Below are 14,779 nucleotides of genomic sequence, written 5' to 3'. Positions count from 1 at the left end.
CCTCCCTCCCTCCCTCTGTGTGTGTGTGTGTGTGTGTGCGCGCGCGCGCCTGAATGAGAGACTGTGAGCAACTGTGGTTGGTACTTAATTCACAGTGCTTAAAGTTGTCACCAGGGGCAGTGCCTGTCAGCACAACCGCTGGGGTCCAACAACCACTGCAGCAACTCAAACGAGCCCTGTGGTTAAATCAGACCTTTTTAGCAGAGCTAGCAATTTTAGAAGCAGAACTGTGGTTCCAAAGGCAGTTGAGATAACAGCAGCTGGAAGTCTTCCAGGAACTGAAGCAATGCAGGAACCTCCGGGGATACACAGCAAACTGATGCCAGACTTCTTCCGATAAACCACCAGAGAAGATAAGTCTCCCGAAGTGCTCTTTATTCACAGTGCTATAATACAAATACAGATCTCTCCAAACTCCACAATGCATACCAAACCAACTCCTACTACAAACCCACAAGCTATCACTTGCAACCCCTGGGTTTATATAGACTCCAGACCATGAGGTCTCCCAAACCCAGTGAGTTCAGGTGTGTAACCATGACAAGTGTCCCCTGTGTAATCCAGACATTGTTTCATCATCCATGGCTATGTGCATCTAAACACTAAAGTGTCCTTGAGCCAATGAACATCAGCTGTGCTAATCAACCTTGGCCTTCTGCTGAATGCTCATGGTTAAACACACACACATCAAGCATTTCCCTGTGTGCTGTGTTTTAACCCTTGACACTCTGACAGTGCCTAAGTCTCAGGTTTGGGCCCAGAAACCTCCGGGCGTGCAGTAACCCTGGAATGCCAGTCTGTCAAGAAATGCAACATGGGATATGTAGTTATAGAAATAAAATATGTATGTGAGAAGCAAAATGACTAAACATGTATAGACAGAGAAATCACACAGGTGTAAAAGGTGATCTAATTTGGAAGTCTTGGGAGCCAAGGACAAATTTTGGAATGAATATTGGCAACACCTGAGACTTGTTTCATGGACAAGATAATCAGATCATATTCATGGGTTGGACTTGAGTCTGGGGTGAACAAAGTCAACCAATCATGTGAATGTACACACCCAGTGGGTGGCACCTAACAATAGCTATAATTGCCAGTTTTGTTAATGTGCTGCTGGTTGTTGTGGATGGTTGTGGTTGATTGGTAGAATTGTGGTAGGATAGTTGGGCATATTCTGAGAGCAAGAATTGTAACTGTATATAGTGTATAGTAGAATAAAATAGTACTTTTGTTTAAGACTACAAAGTCGTTTGGTGTCTTGAGTGAAAACAACAAGAGTCAGCAAATCCTGATGGTGTTGGAAACATCAGAGGAAGAAGAGTGAGAAAGCCTGGAGAGGTTTGTCAGGGTCTTCAGCTTATTCTCAGAAACTCTGCTGCTTTGGAAGAAAGCAATAACCACTGGCCAAAACTGGTCAGCTCAGCTTCATTAACTTGGTGGTGAGTTACAGCCTGAGGTGAAGTGCAACAACTCCCATCATCCCTACATTGGATTCAAGTAAGCCACAATCCAGAACTGAGTTTGCTTACATTTATAATAAATCAGAATTAATTTTGGAAAGTACTGTTATTGGACTTAGGTAAGAAAGGTTCCAGAAGTGCAACTGTTGTTGTGTGCTTTCAAGTTATTTCTGACTTATGACCCTATACAGGGTTTTCTTGGTAAGATTTGTTCAGAAGAGGTTTGCCATTTACTTTCTCTGAGGCTGAAAGAGTATGAGTTGCCCAAGGTCACCCAGTGGGTTTCACAATTGAGCTGGGACTCAAACCCTGGTCTCTAGAGGCATAATCCAACACTGAAACCACTGCACCACACTGGCTCTCAGACAATGTTTTAAATGCATCCAGATTGGGTCCTTCCAGGGAGAAAGACAGCATATAAATGAAACAAATAAAATGAAATTATAAATAAAATAGTAAGTCCTGAGTATTATATGATGATTTTATGGTGACTGAAGTTGTTCAGTCCCACATATTACTTTTAAAACAGCACTTCTGCTTTTCAGCAAAACAGGTTTTCCTTCTAATTTATTTTCTGATAAAAAAATCACAGGAATGTGTAGATTGCTTTGTTTTGCTGATTGATTGCATTAAGGGCTTGGCTTCGTGAACTGTGTTAAGTTCTATAATTTTCTTTATCTTCTGCTCAGTTTGATTGTTAGCCCCTCACCTGTTTAAAGGTAATTACAACAGGAAAATATAAAAGTTGTAATATCACTGCTTGGCATGCTTGAAATAACTCAGTGGCGCTAATCATGTGAATAATATTAGTGCCTAAAGGACTAACAATACAGAACTATAGCAAGGCTGTTTATGCACTAGTTAATAGCCTTCCACTAATACAGATAACACTCACTCTAGGACCATCAATCTGCCAAAGAATAGATAAAGATTTTTTTTTTTAACTGCCATACATTTCAATTAAACTTATGAGTTGGTGGCTGTATATAAAGGTAAGACACAGTAGTCTGTAGTTTAAAATTTATTCTCATCTGGACTTAGATGTATAAATGGATGGCCTGTGGGTGTAGATATGTAAATTTAAGAGAAAGGTGGAGGATTATGAAAATAACCAAATTTGTGCCATTAGAAAGCTAGGTCAGTATTCTATATCAGCTACTTAGGCTTCAACCACACTGCAGAAATAATCCAGTTTGACACCACTTTAACTGCTATGGCTCAATGTTAGGAAATTCTGGAAACTGTAGTTTTGTGAGACATTTAGCCCTCTCTATCAGAAAGCAATGGTGCCACAACAAACGACAATTCCCAGAATTCCATAGCATTGAACCATGGCAGTTGAAGTTCTGTCAAACTGGATTATTTCTGCCATGCAGATGCAGCCTTAGTTAAGTATACTTACCTAGATTTACTCATCCATAACTGTTCTGTGTTCATGGTTGCTGCTTAGTCACAATTGGTGCACTATTGCCATGACTGTATCTCCTTCCTCCCACACCTAATTTACCAGGCACTCACTGCATGGAGAAACTGAGGTCTATTCTGCTGGCAATTAAACATGGATGAATGATGATTTTATCTGGTTTGGGAGTGGTCAAACCAGGAGAAATTATTTACTTAAGCATACATAAGTAAGTAAAGATAAAGGTAAAGGTAGTCCCTTGATATAAATGTCTAGTCGCAACCGACTGGTACTCATTTCCATTGCTAAGAGCCAGTGTTATCTGAGGACCACTCCGGTGGTCATGTGGGCAGCATGACTGGTTTATGTAACTGGTTTATGTAACAGTGGCGCGTTACAGACTGCCCATTTGAGGCGGCCTGTAACTGGCCCTTTCCCCACTGGATTGGGGCCTCAGCTGCCACAACGGCAGCCTCTGAGGCCCCGATCCACCGCTTTCCAGGCCGTGGGGAAGCAGCAAAAGGCCGCTTCTATGCGGCCTGGAAACAGGTGTCCTTGGGGCTTCAAGCCCCAAGGACACCCGGCAACGGCCAGGACCAAGAGAAATTTCCTTCACTGGCACAGCTGTGTAGAGGCTGCGCCAGCGACGCATATCTTGGAAGGAGCTCCGAAACGGAGCCCCTTCCTGCGCCGCCAAAAGAGTGCCCCAGGTGCTCTTGCGCAGCGCTACTACGTCACTTCCACGCCGCCTCGTTTGGAGGCGGCGCGGTTGTGACGTAGTCATGGCAGCGCCCATCTGTATAGGGCGACGCCATTTTTACGCGCTCCACGTGTATTAGGGTTAGGGGCACCAGGAAGTGATGCCCCTTTCTAATCCTAGTATGCGTGGAGCGCATACTTTTTGCCCGTCAGGAATGGGCCAGTGTTACATAATTAAGTAGCTGATATCAAATAGTTCTGGTTCTAGTTCTTTCTTCAATGTGCATTTTTTTTATTCTGTGGTACATTTCAGCATCTGAACTGGTTACAGAATCCGATCCCTTAGTAAATATTAAAATTATGTCCCTCTCATTGCCTCAGATCATTCATATCAAATTAATCTGCTTTATGCTGGATCAGTTCACTGGATCCATCTAGGCTAGTACTGTCAATTGTGACTGTTGGCCTGTCAATAAGGTCTTAGGAGGCTTTCATTGAAGTTCAACTGAGACCACTGGAATACATAGCATGTATCCTTTAGGTTAGGCCAATTCCATTTGTAGATTACAGCCCCCTTCCCCTAATGGTCACTTTAATGGTCAAGAGCCAGACTGACAGTGACCAAGGCATTTCTAGCACTTGCCATCCAGTTCAAGGAGAAAAAGCATGATTGATCCCCTCCAACCTTTATATATATATAGATACACACACACACACTTACATATATGCACACACACACACATACATATACATATATATATATAGAGAGAGAGAGAGAGAGAGAGAGAACACATCAAATTTAATCTTTAATTGGCAAGATGGATGATATATTTAAAAACACTTTTATCATTCAGGAATAGTTAAAAAGGAGTTATATATAAAGCTAGCCAAGCATGGCAGACATTTCACCTGCCATATCACATAAGACAGCAACCAACTAGTGATAAAAAATTGCAGTATCCAGTATCCAGTGGTGTTTAGTGACAACATGTCCAACAATGCTTTTGTACTTGAGAGAAATACTAAGTTGAGTACCCTTCTTCATGGAGTTTACTTTATTACTTCATAGAATCATAGAGTTGTAAGAGACCACAAGGGCCATCCAGTTCAACCCCCTGCCATGCAGGAAATCTGAATCAAAGCATCCCCATAGCATAACTCGTGTTATAGTGGAAAGTCCCTCAACACTCAAAAGCAACCTTTGGTGTTGAAGATAACAGTGGGTACTTGGTATCAACCAAAATCAAGTAATTTTCTTTGAAAGAGCAGAACTGCACAAAACCACTATTGGAAACCAGTCTGAGGTCCCATCTGTACTATAAAATAGGTTAACAATCAGGAATGACAGTATAATTCCTGAAAAACCTGAGGAATTTTCATTTAAGGGAAATCTAGAAAACTTTCAGTAGACAGTAAATCTTTGCCAGGTTTTCCCTTCACTCCTTCCTTTATTTTCTTTTACATTCTCATAGTTTTATCATTTATATATTTTTGCTGGGGGGAAAAACAGCCTTCTTCTGTGTATATATTTGTCAATGAAAGAGAGCTAAGTATCATCATTTTTAACATTACTCTAGGGTCAAGATTTAAAATCAGTTTGGTGTAGTTAGATTTCAGGTTAAAAATTATAGAATTATAGTACATTTATTGATAGAAAGGTAGTCGCACTTCATATGTACAAGAGCTGGCCTTCCCGCAAAGAACTAATGATTTTGATGTGTCATAGCATAGTACCTGTATCTGGAGAGACACAAAATATAGTAATATGTCCTATCTAAACAAAAACAGCCTGTCTCCCAGTGAAGTCCCATCAGTACAGAACACAAGATTTCAAGTTTAGAATTCAGAATATTTGCATACAGAGAAAGGGAATGTCTTAACAATTCAGCTGTATGATTCTGCAGAAGACAATTAAAAGTATCAATAAAAGTATAGTATCTAGATCAAGAGAAGTAATACTGCCACTGTATTCTGCTCTGGTCAGGCCCCACCTGGAATATTGTGTCCAGTTCTGGGCACCACAATTCAAAAAGGACATTGAGAAACTGGAGCGTGTCCAGAGGAGGGCGACTAAAATGGTGAAAGGTCTGGAAACCTTGCCCTATGAGGAACGACTCAGGGAGCTGGGGATGTTTAGCCTGGAGAAGAGAAGGTTAAGAGGTGATATGATAGCCCTGTTTAAATATTTGAAAGGATGTCATATTGAAGAGGGAGCAAGCTTGTTTTCTGCTGCTCCAGAGACTAAGACCCGGAGCAATGGATGCAAACTGCAGGAAAAGAGATTCCACCTCAACATTAGGAAGAACTTCCTGACAGTAAGGGCTGTTTGACAGTGAAACAAATTCCCCCGGAGTGTAGTGGAGTCTCCTTCCTTGGAGGTCTTTAAGCAGAGGCTAGATGGCCGTATGTTGGGGATGCTTTGATTTGGATTTCCTGCATGGCAGGGGGTTGGACTGGATGGCCCTCGTGGTCTCTTCCAACTCTATGATTCTATGATTATTCAAGTAACCTGATCCCAAACTGTGTATGACTTCAGGGCTTTAAAGGCCACAAAACCAGCAGTTTAAATTGCTGGAAACAATACAGCAGCTAGTGAAGGTTCCAGATTATTTATCCCAGTCAGCAGTTTAGTTGCAGCACTCTCAACTAATTGTAGTTTCTGAACACTTAACAAAGGATGCCCTGCATACAGCACATTATAGTAAACCCAATTGAGATATAACTACATGTCAGTAGATGCTTGATCTGTGTGCAATTGTTCTATGAGTTGCAAACCACTTAAATGCATGGGGGAAATTTCAAAGCAAAGTACCTTCCAGTTCTGTAATGACTCTGCCCGACGTAGACTTTTTGCTTGCTGTTTTTGAGTAAGTAGATTTCTTCCTGTTTCATTTGAATCTTACTTGAGCTCCTGTTTAGGCATCATAAATCTGGTCACAAATAGACAAAAGGGGGACTAGGATCATGCTTAACTTTCTACCACCACCCTGCAGTTAGTGTTCAACATGTGAAGAGAGGCAGTCCTCAGGGTCCAGTTGCTCACAAATCAGGATTCTGTGGGGAACCTCCATGAATTGAGACTTGTCTCATCACAAAGTCACATTCAGAGGTCAATGGAAACTGTTCTGGAAGGGAGCCAAGCTATTGCACTTCATCTCCTTATGTCTTAACTAAACTCAAATCCATGCACTTGAATAAGGCTTGAATCTTCCTGAGTGCTGGTTTTTTGTTTTGTTTTGTTTTGTTTTGTTTCGCATTTTGGTTAATTCATGACTTCAGCTGCTTCTTTGTTCATGTCTCTTGGCTTGTCCCTTCATCCTGATTTACTCTTCAGTTCTTCCAATTGAATGTTTTCATTTCTCTTAGTTCCTGGCTTTTGTTCACCTGCAGGCAATTGCCCAGAACCCAGTCCCCAAATAAAGGCATTGATGGTCTCTACTGACTTGTACATATTGAGGCTCAGAACTAGATCTGGGGGGATTCTTCGTCTATAACTTCTTATATGGCATTAATTGTGCCTTGGAACCAAGAGGGCTCTGCTGACCTTGATTGACATAACTTTTTGGACAGAATTTGTAATTTGGAGATACTTTGCCCTCTAGTAAAGAAGAAGTGTAATTTCTGAAGGTGATTCCTGAACCATTTCATGATCAAGGGTGTTGTCATTGTGATGCCCTTATTTCCCAATATTGTCAAAGACTAAAAAGCCTCTGAGAGACTGTAGTTGTTTGACCTCAAATGGTGGACCAATCCCTGCAGCCTGCTGTCAGCTTTCCATTTTGAGGAGAGATTGAGAGGGGGAAGGCCTTCTTTCAATACTGCTATTGTTATAACTTGTGTCCCATTCTCTGAAACTGTTCATGAAACAGTTGGGGTGCAAAGTATGCCCTGAGAAAATACAGCACCATGAGGAAGCCTGACAACAGTTTGCTTAGTTTTTTTAAAAAAAATGTTTTGATTTTCCACATTTCACATCACTCCAATATTCTTTGATAACTGTTTAATAATAATTTATTTAAGACCAGTGTAAAAAACAGTGTTGGATGATATTACATGTGTAAGTTAGGGATGTAAATCCTCACTAATTTTCCTCCCAAAGGACACAGTGAGTAATTTTAGCCATTTTCTTCCCATTGCAACAAAGTCTTCAAAAACTGCACTGTTTCCAAAAACTGTTCATAGTTTAGAATTTATTCCATGTAGCAGTTGTACATTTTTTGAAGGCAAGAATGACTTTTTCTAAATAGGAAATAGCTTTTTCTGTGCATAGAAAAAGCTGTTTCCCACAAACTCAGACACACACACAAAAAATCCTACATGTGAATTTTGTCCAGAACAAATCCTATATTGTGAATATTCTAATCAGTCCAGGATTCTCCTTATCTGTGAAGTCCAACATTTTGGCCATTTTTCAGAAATTTTCAAACATTTTTCCATCTCTAGTGTAAGTGAGAATGGGGTTGGGATTGTTTGCTCTAATAAAAATTATGAGAGTGATTGTGGCTCATCTTTAAGGTGACATCGGTAAGATATCTTTTAAATATCTTTATTACACTAGCAAATATCTATTCCATCTAGACATAATAACTATTCCTTGTAAAATGAGATGAATGAAAATTCTGAGATTATGTTTTACAGTGATTCAGTTTCCTCTTCAGTTTATGGTATTTACATACTATACTAGTCTGCTTGCACAAGTTCAAGCATATAAATAATTATTTGATTATTCTAGCAGATACTTCCTCCCAATAACACCCAGAAAGAAGTCTTCAGTTAAAAGGCCTATTCAAAAATCATTTCCATGCAATTTTTTCTGGAAAAAGAACAAACATATAAACTGTACAAACAAAATTCTTCATCTTGTTTGAAGAATCATGGTCATAAATTCCATTTGTGTTACTAGAAAGAAACAACATGGGTGCTCATGTTAGGGAACTATCCTTTGTTTAGTTATAGGTTTTCAGATCACATGTCTCCTTTCTGAAAAACAAAAATATGAAATACTATAATAATAATAATAGCGCCATAGCCATGTTATCTAAATTTCAAAACAAAAAACAAAACAAACCCCCAGGAACATTAGATCTTTTGTGGAAGTATGGGGGGATGATTCATATTAACTAAAAATCCAAATATGCTTCTAGGTGACTTAATAACATTGTATTAAATGGAAGCTGACAGATACTGTGTGTTAAGAATGGATAGTAATAACCTGAATCTCTAAAATGTTGGGTTTTTTTTTTTAATTTTTCTGCTATACTTCTAATTGGCCAGACTATCTGTTGGATTTAAATTCTTACAGACACCACCTAGCATTCTGTGTTCTCTGTTTGCAGACAATAGCCATGTCAATTAAATATAGTAGGTACAAGTGAGACCTGTACCAAGTGTTGCAGTGGGAAGTGTTGTTGTTTAGAATCCTAGAATACTAATCAGACAGACTTGCCTTCCTTTATGATATTTCATCCCATGCTGGTGGCACAGTGGTTAAATGCCCTGGTGGCACAGTGGTTAAATGCTTGTACTACAGCCACTCACTCAAAACCATAAGGTTGTGAGTTCAATACCAGTGAAAGGGCTCAAGCTTGACTCAGGCTTGCATCCTTCTGAGGTCACTAAAATGAGTACCCAAATTGTTGGGGGCAATTAGCTTACAGTTGTAAACTGCTTAGACACTGTAAGTTCAGTATGAAGCGGTATATAAATGAAGTTGTTTGTTTTTGTTTTTTGTGGTTAAATGCTGGTACTGCAGCCACAACGAGTTCAATCAGAGGATTCCAAATCGACTCAGCCTTCCATTCTTTCATAGGTTGGTAAAATGAGTACCCAGCTTGTTGGGGGCAAGTGGCTTACAGATTATAAACTGTTTAGAGAGTGCTGAATTCACTATGAAGCAGTATCTTCCATTTTCTTCCCCAGTGGTCTGCATTCTTTGTCTGCTGAATATCTTCAATCCTTAATACTTGTTTTGGGATTTTTCACCCTACTCATTGTTCTAGATACTTTTTTGTACTTCCACATACATTAGGTTTGCTTCAGGTCACATTGCTGCTTCTATCTTGTATATGAATTGTCACATTTTGTCTATATAAGGTTCATCTGAACTCAAGAAATCGAGAGAATGATAATTATATTCCATATGAGGAATGCATCATAGTGGTTTGAAAAACATGAAAGATATTGTGAAGTCAAAGGTTTTACGGCCAGCATCCATAGTTTTTTGTGGGGGTTTTTGGGCTATGTGGCCATGTTCTGGAACAGTTTATTCCTGACATTTTACCAGCATCTGTAGCTGGCATCTTCAGAGAATGCTGGCATGGAAGTGAGTGGGAATATATATACTGCATGATCTTCAGTTGAGAGAAAGCAATTTACATGTTAATCTCTGTGTTGGTCTGTTGTTGAATGGCAAGACCTCAAGGTGTCTATTTAGTAATTAATGATCCATTGTCTGCTTGAAAACTCCCCTGACCCTGGGTGGTTTTCATTTGCACTTGCCAGATCTTGATTTTGGTGTTTTTCAGGACTGGTAGCCAAACTTTGCTTACTTTCAGAGTTTCTTCTTTCCTGTTGAAGTTGTCTAGGTGTTTGTGGATTTCAATGGCTTCCCTGTGCATTCTGCCCTGATAGTTGTATCATCGTCCAGAATTTCAGTTTTTTCAAAGAGCATTTTAGGCCCAGGGGGGTTTATAACGTGTTCTGTTACTGCTGACTTTTCTGGCTGACCCAGTCTGCAGTGTCTCTCATGTTCCTTGATTCATTTTTGAACACTGCGTTTGGTGTCCCTACATAGACTTATCTGCAGCTGCACAGTATGCAGTAAACTCCTGTGGCCATGAGAGGATCTCTCCTGTCCTTCGATGAGTGCCGCATTTGTTGGATTTTCTTGGTTGGTTTGTAGATCATTTGGAAGTTGTGTTTTCTCACCAGTTTCCTATTCTGTTTGTGACTCCTTTGATGTATTGTAAACATATCTTCCCTTTGGATGGTTGTTTTTCTTCACTCCTATGGGTTTACCATATATTGTTCAGCTGCAGACAAGTCTACATAGGGACCACCAAATGCAGTGTTTAAACATGAATCAAGGAGCATGAGAGACACTGCAGACTGGGTCAGCCAGGAAAAAAACCACTGAAATTTTGGACCATGCCAACAACTCTCAGGTCAGAATTCTTACCCAGAGACCTCTAGTGTAAACTCCATGATTCCAATACAATTAAGCCAACTATGTACTGTGAAAGAGTTGTTACAATTTAGTTGTTATGTAAATTGTCCTAGACAATCTTGGATTAGTAAATAGATTTAGGCCAACATTATCATCCTGGAATTTATATACATGTTTTCTTTTGATGTTTTAAAGGCAAGTTGATCATGTTCTTATAATGTCTAGTGTATCTAATTTATTTTTTAAAATACTTTTAGGTATGCTGTAATGGGATACTGCACAACAGTACACCAGGTTTCCAGTGCTGTGAGGACAAATACCTCCATATTAATACATCAGGTGTTTGCTGCGGTGGCCAGATGCATGCAGTGCAACCAGACTATGAGTGTTGTGGTGGCTATTACACAAGGGTAATGGCAGGTGAGAAATACATTCTTTAAAATCCTTGACAGAAATAAACCTATGCAATATGAGCTGTATTGCAGTTACAGATTTATACCTAGTGTTACAGATCCATAACTGGTCTGTATGATTGGAAACCTATGAAAATGCTACCCCAATGTGACTTAAGAACAAACAGCCAGTTGTGTGAAGGAGCTTCCTGTTGGACTCAAGGAATAGCATATTTCCACCCCTCCTACCAGGAAGTAGGCCTGCAGCAGCCAGAAGCATGACACCTCTTGCAAGTCCTCTTCATAGCCTCACTAGCTGGTGGGGAATGGTGGAAATATTGTCTTCTTTCTGCCGTGATTGAAAGATGAATGGGCCTTCTCAATCCAACTGCTGGCTGGATAAGGGATGGGGCTGGGGCTGGGGCCAAGAGACATTACTTAGTTACATCTCTGTAACTTAGTAGTCAGTCTAGGATACTGGAGTATGTCTTTAGGAGGAAGGAATGTGTATTTATATCTTACTGTGAGTTTTAGATAAGCAGTGTTTCTGTTTAACCACAAAATGAGAATCCATGCCCCTGGGCTCCGGAGATGTTGCTTTGCTGGCCATGTGGCAGAGGAGAGAATTAACTGAGCCAGCATGCTCATGCCATGTTGAGAGGGATGGGGGTGGAAGAGAGCCTATTTAAGGCTTCCACTCCCTCCCCTCAGTATCTTGTGCATTTGTTCACCCACATACCCGTCTCTACACCAGTGTGAGTTTACTGGTCGCTTTTCATAGAATCACAGAATCATGGGCCTGTTACAGACTGCCAAAATAAAGCTGCTTTGGGTCTCTTTGGCGGTATGCTGTTTAAATGATGCATGGGTCCTATGAGTCCGGAGGTCATGCCAAAGCCACACTCCATTCCTAAGCACTGGAGTGCAGCTTTGGTGCAGCTTCCGGATTCTTAGGATGCATGCTTCATTTAAACAGCATACCTCCAAAGAGACCTGAAGCAGCTTTATTTTGGCAGTCTGTAACAGGCCATAGAATCATAGAGTTGGAGGAGACCACAAAGGCCATCCAATCCAATCCCCTAATATTCAGGAACTCACAATCAAAGCATCCCTGACAGATGGCCATCCAGCCTCTGTTTAAAGATCTCCAAAGAAGGAGACTCCACCACACTCCAAGGGACTGTGTTCCACTGTTGAACAGCTCTTACTGTCAGGAGGTTTCTCCCAATGTTGAGATGGAATCTCTTTTCCTGTAGCTTGTATCCATTGCTCCAGGTCCTAGTCTCTGGAGGAGCAGAAAACAAGCTTGCTCCATTCTCAATATGACATTCCTTCAAATATTTAAACAAGGCTATCATATCACTTCTTAACCTGCTCTTCTCAAGGCTAAACCCAGCTTCCTAAGGATCTCCTCATAGGGTATAATTTCCAGACCCTTCACTGTTTTGGCTGCCCTTCTTTGGTCATGCTCCAGCTTCTCAACATCCTTTTTGAATTGTGGTCCACTGAATTATGTTCTGGTGCACATGGATAAAAATCAAGATGAGTGATTTGGGTTCAAAGCTCTAGTAAGCCATGGGCCTCAATCAATCAATCATTGTCCATGGGGGTGATTCTAAATTACATCACAAGCAGGTTGCAGTGCTGAAGAATGAAATAATTGTACATAAATATATTTCTCCAAACTCAGTAGAGGAAGGATTGGATACAAATGTAATTAATAGTTCATTCTCCTCCTCTGGTGCCACCTCATCATCATCATCAGAGGTGCAATTTGTAAACTGGCTACAAAAATGTAATGTAATTGTAATTTATATACTTCCATTTTCCTTTGAGCTCAAGATGGTGTGCATGGCTTTCCTCCTCCCCACTTCAGCCTTGTAACAACTCTGTGAGGCAACTCAGACTGAAAGCAGTGCTTAGTCCAAGTGCACCAGTGAATTTCATGGGATCTCCCAAATCCCATTCTAATGCTCTAATCATTATACCACACTGGGTTTCTTTTATTTTCTTTCTCAGCAACTTCCATTTCAGATAAAAAAAACATTTTGGGGTGAATTAAGTCATATGTGACTGAAGGTCCTTGTGCTGATTGTTGTTGCTGCCATTTGCCAGTGAATCTCAATGGCAACACCAAACACACATCACCATATTAAAAGTGGAATCACTGTCCCTGTCACCTCACCCTCTATTCCCCTCTACTGCTCTCCAGCACCCTCCCATACTCACAACCACCATCCTTCAGTCTCGCACCAGTGCCATCCTTCATCCTGTTCCCCACAGGTACCAGCTCTCTTTTGCTCCTTCCTTTCTTCCTTAAGATAATGAAGGAAAGAATTGAGAAGAAGAACAAAAAACCATCCTTACCCTTACTCAGACTTCCTCAACCTGTTGCCAAATATTTTGGACTTTTCTTGTCAAGTACAGCCAGCATGAGTGCTGAGTGCTGAAATCCAAACCATGTGGAAGACACTAGGTTGGGGAAGCATACTATAGCTACATTGACCTGGCCAAGAAATAGGAATGTCAATTCTGGGAGAATTAACCATTTCTCCAGCCTCACATATGCTGCCCATCAAAAGGCAATTCCACCAGGACACCTAAGGTCACATTCAAAGGGCCCTGTGTAGTAAAAGAGCAGAATGATCAGGATAACCAGATATCCTCTTTTTTTCTGGACATGTTCTACATTTCAACCTTCTGTCCAGGAGAAAGTCCCAGTGTCCTCCATTTTGAGCATTATTTGTGATTAGTTTTTTTTTAAATGTATTTGTAAAGAGAGTACATCTAGTGGCACATAGAGAGCACTGGCTGTTTAATGCACACATTTACAGACAACTGTGAGGTCAGGAGCTAAATTGACTGCATTACCCATGGGTTGGCACGGATTCCCTGTGCTCAAAAGTACTTTGAATTTCTGCCAAGCTATGCAACACATCCTAAATTCCAATGCTTTCAAAAGTCATTCATATATCACAATAGTAGAATGCTTCCCATGATGTCACCCAAATGAGGGGAAAATGCTGTCCCACAGAATTATAGGAGTCTGTGGCTGGTCTCATTAATCTCAATGTACTAAAATAACAAGATTTTCTAGGACCTCTTGACCCTTCCACTGGTCTCTCTTAACCACCTTAATTCTGTTTACCTAAGGAAAGGAAAGAACAGTGACACAAATCATTTTGTCTCTAAAAGAAACTCAGATTGAATAACCAGTTGTCAAGTGGTAAACATTTCTATACAGTTTGCCAGCAGATTTGTGGTTTTTTTTTAAAGAGTTATTTACTCCTTAACTTCTTCCCCTTTTTTCTTAAAGGCGGTAACAAGAATCTTGGTCACTTTTTTCCTCCCTCTTTTTTATAAATATGCTAATAGCTCCAAGAGGAATGTTAATGTGGGTCATACTTTGATAAGGATAACAATTAACTGGTAAGACTGTATGGTAGTTTTCAGAGAGAAAACATTTTCAAGCTTGGCTTGGAATGGATCCCATTTTGAGAGGTTAATGAGAAGGTTACTGATCCTTTGTGTCTTATGTCTAATGGTCCTTTTTATAAAAAATAAAATAAAATAAAAATCTGTATTACTTCCAATTGATGTAACTCACATAGCCTGTTGAAGGCCTTCCTCTATTCAGTCATGAAATTAGATTCTGAGG

At 40.3% G+C, this 14,779-nt stretch overlaps 1 protein-coding gene across 1 annotated transcript in view; it reads left to right on the top strand.

The window, feature by feature from the left end:
- USH2A (usherin) overlaps nt 1-14,779 on the top strand; it is a 665,032-nt gene that overhangs the window by 495,109 nt on the left and 155,144 nt on the right. Inside the window, exon 48 of the mRNA XM_089528326.1 lies at nt 10,987-11,149. Coding sequence (XP_089384452.1) covers nt 10,987-11,149 — 163 coding nt within the window. The remainder of the gene's footprint in view (nt 1-10,986; nt 11,150-14,779) is intronic.

This window comes from Sceloporus occidentalis, unplaced genomic scaffold (assembly GCF_023333645.1).
Source record: "Sceloporus occidentalis isolate IW3139 unplaced genomic scaffold, rSceOcc1.0.p SCAF_6, whole genome shotgun sequence".
Classification (NCBI taxonomy): Eukaryota; Metazoa; Chordata; class Lepidosauria; order Squamata; family Phrynosomatidae; genus Sceloporus; species Sceloporus occidentalis.
The sequence above is the reverse complement of the archived record's forward strand: the minus strand, read 5'-3'. Positions and strand labels throughout refer to the sequence as shown.